The 14105-nt window shown below is 38.9% G+C and overlaps 1 protein-coding gene across 1 annotated transcript in view; it reads right to left on the reverse strand.

Moving 5' to 3' along the window:
- Positions 1-14105, reverse strand: part of INPP4B (inositol polyphosphate-4-phosphatase type II B) — a 508181-nt gene that overhangs the window by 43770 nt on the left and 450306 nt on the right. The window contains exon 26 of the mRNA XM_050946302.1: positions 3465-3619. Within this exon, the coding sequence (XP_050802259.1) occupies positions 3465-3619 (155 nt within the window). The remainder of the gene's footprint in view (positions 1-3464; positions 3620-14105) is intronic.

A 14105-nucleotide genomic window follows, 5' to 3' on the forward strand; every position in this document is an offset into this window, starting at 1 on the left:
AAAAGTAGCCTTTCAAAGTTCAAATCAGCCTGTTAGTTTTTTTATGTCAAGATCTGTTTCTTCTTGTCTACTGTTTCTTTTCAAAGACTTTATAAGTGTCTCATGGCAATCATCGCAAAAATGCCAGACTGACATGGCGCTTAAAGTGATCTACTGAGGATTCATCAGAGTAAAATTGTCTAAACTGTATAAATTAAAAAATGCACTGATGTGTCTCTCTCTCCTCATAAAATAAAATGTTATCTTCAGATGCAGAAACCATTTTAAAAGTTTCTGCATCTAGACAATAAAGCATTCAGAAATGCACAGCATAACCTTTTACAACAACATCTTACAGTACTAATCACATAGAAAGGATAAATACATTAATGTCACACTAGTGTCAAGCCCATTAACCTTATTTAGACAAACCTCAAAAGCATAGTTGCCAAGTCCTCTCAAATGAATAAGTAAGCTTTTTTTAGAAGGCCATTAGATTCCTCCCTGGGGAACACTGGGTTTGCTCTCCTTTCTATATTTACATCATTATAAATGAAAGCAATATTCCCCTCAGCATTTCAAAATGAGGTTTTATTAATAGTGGGACATATTCAGTTCTCATTTACATCAGTGTAAACCCAATAAAACTCAGTTGGTTCCACTGAATGGAGAGGGATTATTAGTTCTTGGTTTTACATGCAATTCTTTTATATAACAGTGTGCAATGATATTTGCCTTATTATATTTCATACTGCAAATTAATATTTCATGTTGTAAGAAACTATGGTGGATGCATGACACCATGATCATCTGAGATGATCAAACCTAGAACATTCAGCACTAGAAGCACAAGGATGCAACTGCACAACCTATCATCTGAGCTAAAGGAATAACTCCATTAGCTATCAATAAGCAGCAGGCTGTTATAGTCACTGGTGCCAGTCACTAAGGAGACACATGATCACACACACTAAGCCAATCCATTATACTACCATCCTAAATAGTCTTCTGCATTGCTGTGCCATTTGTTCAGCATGCTTCCATTTTTTATTATTGTTTAGTAGTGTTCTTCTCTAACATCCAGATCCAAGGAAGCACTTAAGAAAATGAACTTTAAGCATGCATTTAAAGTTCAACAAGTTTTTAAGTGCCCTTCCTGAATAGGGATGCTTTCCTGAATTGGGGCCTACATTTTAACTTTGTCTCTTACTATATTATGTGATACAGCATGGCCAGAGGGTAGCAGGAGAGGGTTAGAAGGAAGCCTTATTCCCTGTAAGGGGAAGAAAGTTTGCTATAGATTAATTAGAGCATGTGAAGCCAGTCACATGATAAAACCCCCCTGCTTCAATCAGACAGTGTGGGAGTTGGAGCAGAGAACAGTGTGAAGGTAAGCAGAGGACAGTTTGGAGAAGTGCTGTGGTGAGCTAAGAAGTCCAAGACCCTAGGTAAAGGGGCACCTGGCTTGTACAGAGGGAAGGCAGGAAGCCCCCCACAAGCTGAAGGGCAGGAGAGGGAAGTAGCTCAGGGAAGGAAGCGCCAGTTCAAGTGGTTTACCACTATCCTCAGGGCCCCTGGGCTGGGACCTGGAGTAGAGGGCGGGCCCAGGTCCCTCCCTCTCCACTCCCCTTCTTTAGGACACTAGTGGGGCAGTTAACATTTCACTGCAGGGGCAAGAAATGGTGCCCTGAACCCCCCGTCCAAAGAAGAGAAAGTGTGAGACCCATCAAAATAGTCCCGGCAATTTGCCACAATTAATATTATATTTTTATTAATTGCCCAGTACTCTAAATGTTCTCCAGGTCTATTTGAATTTTCTGCTGTTATCTAACTCCAATTTTAGTACCATCTGCAAATCCTTATTGATGCATTGCTCATTTCATTTTGACATTAGATACTCCCAGTCCCAGTATAAGGAGTGTTTAGTCTGCAAAAACCTACAGTACTTCTGTACGAACAAGTTAGTCTGTACAATATACAAGGTCCTATTTAGAGAGTTTCTAATGGCTGAATTTTTTCATTCCCTCTTTGAGTCTTAATCTTCATAAGAATTTATTTTATATAGTTGAGATCCTTATATCCAGCCATTTACAGTAGCTTTCAAACACTCACATTTATTGATAGCTTACAAAAGAAAAGCAGAACAGTTGAAATGCCAACAGAAAGAGTGTTTAATGTAGAAAATTCAGGAATTGCTCATTAGTGGTAAAACATGAAGGGATGAAAGATAGTGCATGCAAGTGTCACCCACCAGCTGAAACACTACAGTGGTCAAAGGATTTAGGGGAGCTAATGATATATATGAAATGGTACTTTAGTACATCATCACAGTAAATGAGCAACTTGCAAGTGGGCTATACTTCTGAATCCTCACAGTGCTTTGCTGAATCATTCTTTCTAGCAATTAACTTATTTCTTTTTAAATAACATGTGTCCCTACTGAAGGCTATATTGCAAAACCACTCCTAAGCGTGATCACTTTAGATTTAACTGCTTTTGAAATTAATCCATAAACAAAACTTCTAACATCAGGATATGAAATATATCTGTTTGGATCATTACTCTACTAAAACTTTAAAACAATATTTAACTTAGGTATGAGTTGTACAAATCCAATTTAAACAAATTTAGGAAAGAAATTCTAATCATATGTGGCAGTGGAGTTGAGGACATACAATTTATTACCTTTTAGGAGGCTGCCCTGAAATTTATGGTCTTGCAGGGATTTTTGTTAAATATTCGTTACACAGCTTAGATGCAAAATGTTTGTATTTTAAAAATCCTTTGCATAGTATTCAGTATCCATAAAAATAATTACCTATGAAATATTAGTTCTTCTAGGACTAACAGATAACACAATGTAAGGGTCATATTCACTTTATAATCTAAACTTATCTACTTGAAATTCTTTCCTATGATTAACATGTAGATATTCAAAACGCTATCACATCTCCTAATTACACATTCTTAATTACTTCTCTCTTAATGGTTGCATAGCTATACTTAACAATGCAATGTAAAGTTGTTTTGTTTTTTAAATGATGATTTAATTAAATATAAGCAACACCAGTCCAAACTTGCTTGGTCATCCTTTTTATCTTGGATAACATGAGCTAGTGAGAACTACCAACTATAACAAATGTTTAATTCTGATTCAGTAATATTTGTCTAGCTCCACTTTATTTAAATGTTTTAATAAGAATTTAACTGCTTGAAAGTTGTTAAGAGAGTAAATAAAATTCCCTTTTTTATAGGGTACAGACATGTTGCTAAAATTGTGTGTCTTATGAAAGCCTATGAAAAAGCATTAAAAATGAACTGCTAATTAACTAGATTCAAATCCTGCAGTCCTTATTTCTCAATAAAGCAAGTTTTGGCCTGTAACACATTCACTACTGGCTAGTACTAAGGCGATATAGTACATGCATGTGTTTGCAACACAAGTAGCAGAAAAACAAACCAGAAAACTAAAACCAGATATATACCTTCTCATACAATCCAGTGCCCGGATAAAGAAGTCCTTATGCAGTTGATGTTCATCTCTCAAGATTGAGCATTGTTCTAGTGTCACTGACATGGAGGTTCTGTCTTTGGCACTTTTGCAACAGGTGAAACGGATTCCATTTAGCTTGCGGCAAATCTATAAAACAGACAAATGAAATTATTCCTGGTGTGCATCCTATCCACTGTAAAGGATAGCATAAAATGAAGTCACATATTTTACAGTTATGGAGAATTTACATTGAGGCATAACTTTTTTTTTCCGGTTAAAACTAACCCAACTCAAATAGAATTCAATCATATGCTTCTGCCATGTGATCCTAAGAAGTTTAGTCAATGATCATCAGACAAACTGGAAAAGGAGCCAATAAAGAAAACTATTTTCTTTTAATGTCACATCTACTACTGTAATTAATGTTCACCTATACTTCCAAACACCAAATTAACATTAGAAGTATTTCAGATAAGCTTCATTTCTAAGAATGAAGTTCACTCTGGCCTGGAGGACATGCACTAGGTCCTCTGCACCATTTAACCTCCACGGTGGGGTTGCACTGAGGAGGCTGTTAGAACTGACCCATAGGACCTGTCCAGAAAAATATATCATGTTAGAAAAATGTATTAACAAACATGTTTTAACTAACACAATGTTACATATGCTTTTGTTCTTTGTGTAGGCAGGGACAAGACATGTTTAAAAATGTGTTAGCTGGTCATGATTAATCCTAGGGTCCATTCCTAAGGTTAACCGTGACTCACTAATGCACTTTTATCAACATGACTGTTGTCTACACTAAGAAAAAAATCATGTTTAACATGTTTTAACTATCATGTGAATGAACACAATGTCTAATGATGTAGACAAGGCCACAGAGGAGTTTTTATAACCAGTGTATGTTGTGGAGAGGGTGCTTGTGCCAGACCTTCGCAGACTGGTACAGATATGGCAATGGGGCCCTGAGGAAGGACCATGGAATCCATGTTTATTAGATATGTCTGTGTAAACAGTACAGGCGAGGTTGCAGCCTCTATTTTAGCCAATTTCATCATCTTAAAAACCAGATCTTAAAGCCCTTCATTAGCACAGCAGGTCTATAAATATCTACCATCTTGGGAAAAATGAGGCAGCTATGTGGTAGATTTTTAGCAGGGCAATGTGTGCTCTCAGACACTGTGGCTGGCAAGTGATTGCAGCTGGTCAGTGTTTGAGATTATGGAGCATTTTTGAAATATTGAAGGCTACAATAATAAGTACATAACTCCAGCACATTTAATGCAACAATCTTCTGGCCTCGTGCCTTCAGCCATTTGAAGTGTGTATTAAAAGCCTCATAAAACACAATTTGGAGTGTCGTATGAGTCCTTTTTTGTTGTATATTTCATTTTTAAGTCTTGTTTCCTGTTTGATTGCTATTAACCCTAATGTGTATAGTACTATTAGTTGTGTGCCACTTTTTTCAACTGGTTACGTGTCAGATAAGGAAAAGAATCCCTGGGCAAAGTAGCTGAATATAGATGAAAGACCTGAGAGGATACAATTAGAATACAAATATATTTTGTGAAGGGCAGCACAGACTGACTTGGAAGTCACAGAAGCACCATCTAATACTCTCAGGTTTATTTTTTGAAGTAAAATTAGAAATTGAATGTGGCCCAACAATCAGGGGTGCTGCTACAGAAAGTGACACTGACCAGGCTGCGCTTTTAAGCATGTGTATTCCTGACCCTTCCGTTATCAATTACTTGCATCAGTGCCCTGGGCTGTGTCAGTTTTTGTTTAAATTTTTTCTGTAGGATCATTAAGAAGATTCTGATTAAGCTTTTTAAATTAAAATATGAAACTGCAAAGAGGCCAGGATTTGACAGACCAGATGTTGAAGGGGAAGGGATTTGAAATAGAACAGGGCTAGGGAAAGGGCTACGGAAGATTTAATAGCTAAAAAAACAACCAAGCCCTACAAAATGTATATTGTCCTTACTCTTTTAAGTATGAATAACAGCAGTCATTGAAATGACTAAACTTTCCAATTACCAACCTGTGGAATCCAAGATACTATAGTATTTCTTTATATTCAGAAGAGGAAGTAATTGTGGTGAAATGGATTTCCATTATTGGTAAAAGTTAAAAGGAAAAAAGGCTTTTACTGTCTTTTCCCACCCTCTGTGATGTGCACCTATTTCATTTATAGTTCAGGTGTATGAATGCTTAATATATGAATGAAGTAATATGGTGAGGAGATATTGGATACCTAGGATTTTGATGGTAATGGTAATGGTTTTCAGGATTCTGAGCCTGTATTGAAACCATACTTATAAAGCCATTCATAGTTTTCAACCTTCAAAGTGTCCAAGGTATACACAATGAAAATATGTCAAAGACTGAAATATGGAACATATTTCTTGTCATGACAAAAACTGACAAATTATCCTGGTTTCTAATTCTAACACTTGTTTAAGGATGATTTCTTCCTCTGTGAATTAAGAAAACCAATTTTTAAAAACAGAAAACCAGAGGGAATATTCCATCATGCGAAAATGTAACAAGCTCCCAACACTAGCAGTACCAAAGGATCATCAGTAGAATATGAACCCTTGACCTTCAAATACAGACCTCTACCACTTGAACTAAATGAGCAATTATTAACCTTTAAGTGGACCAGCCAATAAGATAGGATATGAGCCACACAACTATTTACTACTATACAGCAGCTGAAGGAGACTCTTATCTTACCTTAGCGTTTTATATTGTCACCCATCACGTAAAATCAATAGTGAAGTCCACAGTGGCTTTTTGGCTTTCTTCCCTTTTGGGGTTAAAACCTATGCTTTATTCTGGGGGGTGAGTTAGGTTGGATGATTTATTTTATTAGCAATTAAAAAAAATTAATCGTGATTAATCATGCTGTTAATAAAAAAATACCATTTATTTAAATATTTTTGGATGTTTCTATATTTTCAAATATATTAATTACAATTACAACACAGCACTCGCCTTATATTTATTTTTTATTAAAAATATTTGTACTGTAAAAAACAAGATAAAATATTTTTCAATTCACCTAATACAGTAAAACCTCACTTAACATTGTAGTTGTGTTCCTGAAAAATGCAAATTTAAGTGAAATGATGTTAAACGAATCCAATTTTCCCATAAGATTTCATGTAAATGCAGGGGGTTAGGTTCCAAGGAAATTTTGGGGAGGCAGACAAAAGGCATTATATACTCTACAGTATTGTACTGTACTGTACTGTGGTGGTGAGGTGCCCTTGGCTTACCACTGGGGCTCAGGGCTGGGGGTGCAGGAGGGTGTTCAGGGTGGGGGTGCGGGAAGAGGCTCAGGGCTGGGGCAGGCAGGACGTGCAGAGCACTTACCTGGGGCAGTTTCTGTTTGGTGCAGGAGGTGTGCAGATGGCTCTGTGCAGCCCAGCACTGCCCCCATGGCCGCAATTCTGGGAGCCGCCCCTCCCTCCCTGGCAGGCAGGGCCACCCAGAATGCAGGGGGTTTAGAGCTACAGGGCCCTGGGATAAGGGGGCCCCAGATGCCTGCTCTCACTTTCAGATGGTATTATAAACAAGAAGTGGGCAGCATTATTGCCTGCAAATGTAAACAAACTTATTTGTCTGAGCGATTGGCTGAACAAAAAGTAGGACTGAGTAGACTTGTAGGCTCTAACGTTTTAGATTGTTTTAGTTTTGAGTGCAGTTATGTAACAAAACCCTCACATTTGTAAGTTGTACTTTCACAATAAAGAGTTTGCACTACAGTAGTTGTATGAGGTGTAATGAAAAATACTATTTATTTTGTTTATCATTTTTACAGTGCAAATATTTGTAATAAAAATAAATATAAAGTGAGCACTGTACACTTTGTATTCTGCGTTGTAACTGAAGGCAATATGTTTGAAAATGTAGAAAACATCCAAAAATACTTAATAAATTTCACTTGGTATTCTATTGTTTAAGAGTGCGATTAATCACGATTTTTTTTTTAAATTGTGATTAATTTTTTTGAGTTAATCGCATGAGTTAACAGCCCTAATTTTTTATATTTGGGGAGGGGCGTGTCAGTGTTGTGAATGTCATTCTTGCTTTGGTGGAAATACTTTTTTTGGGGGGGGAGGAAGTAAACTGTTAGCATAGTTAATGCTGTAAAAGCAGTTAGGAAAATTAATCTCTTTGCACTACTCTTTTGAAGTCTATGAGTCATAGCAAATGTTTGAAGTTCATGAGTCATCGGGAAAGCTAAGATGATGGATTGTCAATAAAGGGTGGGAATGATTAAATCCCAAATGTGTGCTCATAAAGTATAAATACAGAGCTGGCTAGTGAGAGAGCTAGTTCTGGGCGGAGGGGAATCCCAGGCAGTGCAAAGGAATGAATAAACACAGGGGAATTTGTCTTGTGCGGAAGATGAGCAGTGAGGGAAGCAGGCTGATCTATTATTTATAAGAAGACTACATTAAATCCAACCAGTTAAATTAAACAATTTAAAAAAAATCTTAGTTTCTAATTTAAGGATAAAACCTAGGTCAACTTAAAACCTTGTCATAGAGTAAATCCTCAGTACAGCTAACTTCAAAGAAAATATCTGCTCAATGCACACCAGCAGAAAAAAAAAAAAAAAGGCATGCTTGAATGCATACAGAACAAGATACAAACTATTCAGACTAAAATATATAAATAAATGGTTTCTCTTCACTTTGAATACTGTGCTCAGTTTTGCTCACCTCATTTCCCAAAAAATATTGCACAAACAGAACAGAGAAGGCATACAAATTATTAGAGGCTTGGAAAGTCTTTCAGATGTAAAGAGACTGAAAAAATTAGGACTGTGTTTAGGTTAAATAGGAGATCGAGACATATAAAACAACAAACAGTATAGGGAAAATAAGTCAAATGTTCTTATTAACCCTCCCTCATAATATAAGATCAAGGGGAAATCTGGTGAAATGGAAAGAGGATATATTTAAAACTGATAAAAGGAAATACTTTTTACACAACACAATTAATGGAACTCACAGACATAACGGAATTCAGTGACACAAGATACCACTGAATCCAAGACCTTAACAGGATTCTAAAAGGGATTAGACATTTCTATGAATAATGAGAATATACACGGTTATATTAGGATAAGAGATAAAATCTCTCACACTTCAGGACCTAAGCCAATAGCTAACTGGGGTTAGGAAGAAAATTCCACTACAAGCAGGTTATTTCATAATTGTGCATTATTGGAGTTCTTGCACTTTCCTCTGAAGCATCTGGGTTTAGCCAATGTTGGAGAAAGGATACTGTGGTAGACAGACCTCTAGTCTTATCCATTGTAATTATTTCTATATTCATTTATAAGTGAGAGCATAGTCTGGCTTCATGGGAAACACATAAGTGTATCCGAGGGCAGAATCTGGCTTTCACCCACCACTCACACAGTGATCACTTTTATATTGGTAGCATCTGCCAACATTTGCCATGCAATGGTCTCAGAGATAACTAGTTTCCTCTGTCCCCAATATTTAGAATAAGAAATGTCTGTGGTAACAGTTGGCAAATGTAGACTTTAAATGTACATTAAATGTAGTCCCATTATAATGAGCAATAATATATTTACTGCAATAATCTAATAAATCCTTTACAGCAAGAAATTGTGACTTCCCAATACCAAGATGCTAACATATTATGGTATCAACATCAAGAGCTCCACATTTGTCAATTCCAGGGGGTTAATATAAAATAAGGTAGTATAAGGGCTATATATTTTAGTGAAGGCCAAATTTTAGGTGGTTGTAAAGTAGCAAAACACTTTTTTCCTCTATGAAAATATTTTAAAGATTCACTGAATGGATGACAAAAGAAACCTCTGGAGATGAAGTGAAAATAAATCCTGACTTGCTCTTGGTAGATTATTTTAGAGTCCCATGCTGATTTATCTTTTACTTCTTCTGAGAGTAATGTTGTATAATTGCAGAATTCCTATATGAAAAAGGCTTACCTGTTGATTTACATTGTAATACATATTGTTACATTTATTACCTTACTACAAAATAGCATTAGCAATATATAAAACGGCAACAACTTTATTACTAAAAAGAGTCTTTGTGCATCATCAAAATCTTGTTGTTTTCATCATTAATGAAAGGTAAAATGTCTTTGCCTTGTATAGTTTGTGTATTTGAAAATGTACAGAAAGGGCTTGCGTTTAGAGTACTGTGTGTGCTAAAGGCCAAATTTTCTCCTGGTGTAAACTTCCATAGCTCCATTGAAATCCATGGCACTGTGCCTGTTTACACAAGCAGAGAATCTGGATCCAAACTTTACATTGCCAAGTTACAAATTACACCCCTTTGGATACCAATAATAAGCAAATCTCCACAGAATGAGGTCAAATACTGCAAGAGAACCCTCTTGACAGAAACTTGGAGCTATACTCCATGGCTCCCAACCATGCACTCTCCTTCAGAGATGTGTTATGTATAAGGAAATTATGTTGGTGGTAGGGCTGTTCTCCTCCTTGACAGTCATACATGGTGGTCTCTCCCTAAATGGGAGAGAGTTGGAGAGGGAGAAGGGGGACTGAGCAACCCCCAACCTACATAGTTGGCTGACAGCTATAAAAGTGAGCTATCATTTGGGAAAGACAGGGCCTTCTGAAACAGAGGCTCCATCTCCATCCTCTCCTCAACAGGCAATTGAAGGTAGAGAGAACACTGTGGACTTTTAGTCCCTTAGAACTATTTTTTTCAAAAAAAATCTTTTTGAGACCCCCCTGCTTCACAAGGCTCCTCTCTCTTGTATACAGATTGCTATTCAGGAGTTTACTGTGTAGTCCAGCCACAGGGGAGATGGAGCAGAATCTGTGCCTTCTCTTCCCTCTGCAGGCTCTACTGATAGTAACATAAACAGACCTGACACCAGTAACAGCTAGAATAGAGAGGAAATAGTTTGGACCACTGGGTATTACACAGAGGGGAGCAGCAATAAGAAACTATCTTTAGAGCAGAGGTGGGCAAGACTACGGCCCACGGCCCACATCCGGCCCATGGGACCATGCTGTCCAGCCCCTGAGCTCCCGGCTGGGGAGGCTAGGCCCCGTCCTGTCCCCCGCAGCCTCAGCATGCTGTGCCGCCAGCACTCTGGCCTGCCACTCCTGCCAGGCAGCATGGGTGGCGTGGCTGGCTCCAGTTGGGCGGCGGGGCTGCAAGCTCCTGCTGCTCTGAGCAGCATGGTAAGGGGGCGGGGAGCAGGGGGCTTGGATAAGGGGCAGAGGGTTCCAGGGGGCTGCCAGGGGACAGGGGGTGGTTGGATGGAGTGGAGGTTCTGGGGGGGGTGTCAGGGGATGGGGAATGGTGGGGGTTGGATAGGCGTGGGAGTCCTGGGGGGACTGTCACGGGGCAGGGGTGTGGATAGGGGTTGGGCAGTCAGGGGACAGGGAGCGGTTGGATGGGGCAGAGGTTTTGGGGGGCTGTCAGGGGAGGGGGAATAGCGGGCGGTTGGATAGGCATGGGAGTCTCAGGGGGCCTGTCTGGGGAGGGGGTGTGGACAGGGGTTGGGACAATCAGGGGATGGGGAGCAGGGATTGCTAGATAGGGAGTGTGGTCCCAGGGGGCATTTAGGGGCAGGGCTCCCGGGGTCGACAGTCAGATTACAAGGAGCAGGGGAGGTTGGATCGTTCTGGGGAGGGGGGTTCTGAGGAGGGGGCAGATAGGGGCCAGGCTATTTAGGGAGGCACAGCTTTCCCTTTCCAGCCCTCCATACAGTTTTGCAACGTCTATGTGTCCCTCAGGCCAAAAAGTTTGCCTACCCCTGCTTTATAGGAAGAAAAGGCTTCTCCCTGATTTAACTCCCCAAATACTTGGCAGAGTTTGGTGGGGATATCACCTGGAAGGAAGAAAATTGGAAACATCACACCACTATTTGGTTATTTCAGCATGAGGCACGGAGATTCTGGGGTGCATATTCAGTACCGAGGAAGTCTGTGAGGAGGCTCAGTAAGGTTGAGGAGCAGGCTCAGTGCAGGCAGAATGTTTGCTTTTTATTTAAATAAAGCACCAAGCCTGTATCAAACTCTATGGAGCATAATTCAGACTGCAAATAGTGATTTCAGATAGCTTGTAACTCATTGAAATCTGAACAGATTTTCACAGGGACAGCAAAGGACTCTAGGACCCGGTCTGACCTCAGGACAAGCCCTCTTCCAAATTTCATGTCCCTGCTGCAAGAGCTCTTCAAAAAATATGCATGTTTTATTTATTTATGAATTTCTTTTTATCATTAGACGATGTTTTTTTTTTGTTTGAATTACTTTTTTGCTTTTTATTTCCTTAGTTTGTATTTCTTCAAATATCATATCTAGTTGATTGGTGTTTTAATCACTGCCGTTGGAAGGCCTAACTGCCTTGGTGACAGTAGCTATGGGAATGACATACGTGTAATTTACATGAAGATGATTTGTACAGTGCCTATAGCAGTAGCAGCTAGTTATTCATTTACAAATTAAAGTACCTTCATTACATAAAACTATGAACAATAGAGTTTGTGTACAGAAATATTCAACTGGAGCTAAACTAAGTAATTATGTTTTGCAACCGGCCCCGAGGCTTGTTAGACTCTAGAGAATAAAAGTAAGATACCGTACTTATGAGCACTAAAGTTTGGTATGCAACAATAATGGATTTATTTTAAATTTAGAAAAAAGATTCATTGTAAAAACAGTAACTGGATACTGAAGGGAGTATCTTACATGATTTAACATCCCTACAGGCATGTATTATTAACCAAGGCCCTGATACTGTAACATATAGCACATGGACAGGCCCGTGTTTACACAGAGCTCTAGTGATTTCAATGGGGCTTTGGACGGGTGCAGGAATCTGCCCAGGCAGAGCCAAGTGTAGGATTGGTTCCCAGAACTGCATAACCGACTGCATCTTATTAAGTCCCATGAACTGTTCTTTGTAAGTTTCACCATAAGCAGCTGTCTCAGATGTATACTACTTCTACATGAAAAGCTGCAGAAAACTCAGATAGCTGTCTTGCAGTGCAGGAGGTTGAACGTAGACCATTTTTTTTTTGAACTGTGACCTGTGCACGAGCCCTTACTAATGATGATACAATCATAAAAATGTAGAGCTGGAAAGGACCTCGAAAGATCATCAAGTCCAGGACCCTGCGCTGAGACAGGTCCAAGTAAACCTACACCATTCCTGACAGGTGTTTGTCCAATCTGTTCTTATAACCCTCCAATAATGGGGATTCTACAACTTCCATTGGAAGCCTACTCCAGAATTTAACTACACTTATACTTCGAAAATTTTTCCTACTATCTAACCTAAATATCCGTTGCTGCAGATTAAGCCCATTACTTCTTGTCCTACCTTCAGTGAACACGGGGAACAATTGATCACCTTCCTCTTTATAACAGCCCTTAATATATCTGAAGACTTATCAGGACCATCCTCCATCTTATTTTCTCAAAACTAAACAAATCCAGCTTTTTTAACCTTTCCTCATAGGTGAGGTTTTCTAAACATTTTAGCATTTTTTATTCTCTCCAGTAATCAATCTCAGTCCTCATCAGTGCTGAGGAGAGCCTGACAATTGCCTCCCATGTCTTACCTATGACACTCCTGTTAATACAACCCAGAAAGATAAGCCTTTTTCATCATATTGTTGACTCACATTCAATTTGTGATCCACTATAACCCCAGATCCTTTTCAGAAGAACTACCACCTAGCCAGTTACTTTGTAGGTGTTCATTTGCATGCATCTTTATTGAATTTCACCTTGTTGATTTCAGACCAATTCTCTAATTTGTCAAGGTCATTTTGAATTCTAATCCTGTTCTCCAAAGTGCTTGCAACCCTCCCAGCGTGGCGTCATCTGCAAATTTTATGATCCTACTGTCCATTATACAAGTTATTAATGAAAATATTGAATAGTACTGGACGCATGACAGATCCCTGTGTGACCCCACTGGAAATGCCCTGCCAGTTTGATAACGAACCTTTGATAACTACTTTTTGAATAAGTTTTGCACCCACCTTATAATAATTTTATCTAGACCACATTTCCCTAGTTTGCTTATGAGAATGTCATGTGAGACTGTCAAGCGTCTTGCTAAAATCAAAATATATAAAGTCTATTACTTCCCTTCTATCCACTAGACCAGTAAACCCTGCCAAAAGAGGAATTTAGATATGGCATGATTTGTTTTTGACAAACACATGCTGGCTATTCCTTATAACCCTATTATCCCCAAGGTACTTACAAACTGATTATTTAATAATTTGTTCCAGTATCTTTCCAGGTATCTATAATTCCCTGGGTCCAGTCTGTTTCCCTTTTTAAAGATAGGTACTATAATTGTCCTCCTCCAGTCCTCTGGGACCTCACCCTTCCTCCGTGAGTTCTCTGTGCCATGAATCTGTGATGATCTAGATGATCTACATAATGAAAAATGTTAAGAATCAAGAAGCAGAGGATTCATGCATTGGGAGGGGAGATGGATCCATGAGAGGGTCACTTTTTTACAATAGCTCAGCAGATGAAAATGATAGAAAACCACTGGTCTAGAAATATGTAGGTACTTCTATGACCCAAATCACTGCATTTTCCCAGCGTGTC

The sequence above is a fragment of the Gopherus flavomarginatus genome, chromosome 3 (assembly GCF_025201925.1).
Source record: "Gopherus flavomarginatus isolate rGopFla2 chromosome 3, rGopFla2.mat.asm, whole genome shotgun sequence".
Lineage (NCBI taxonomy): Eukaryota > Metazoa > Chordata > Testudines > Testudinidae > Gopherus > Gopherus flavomarginatus.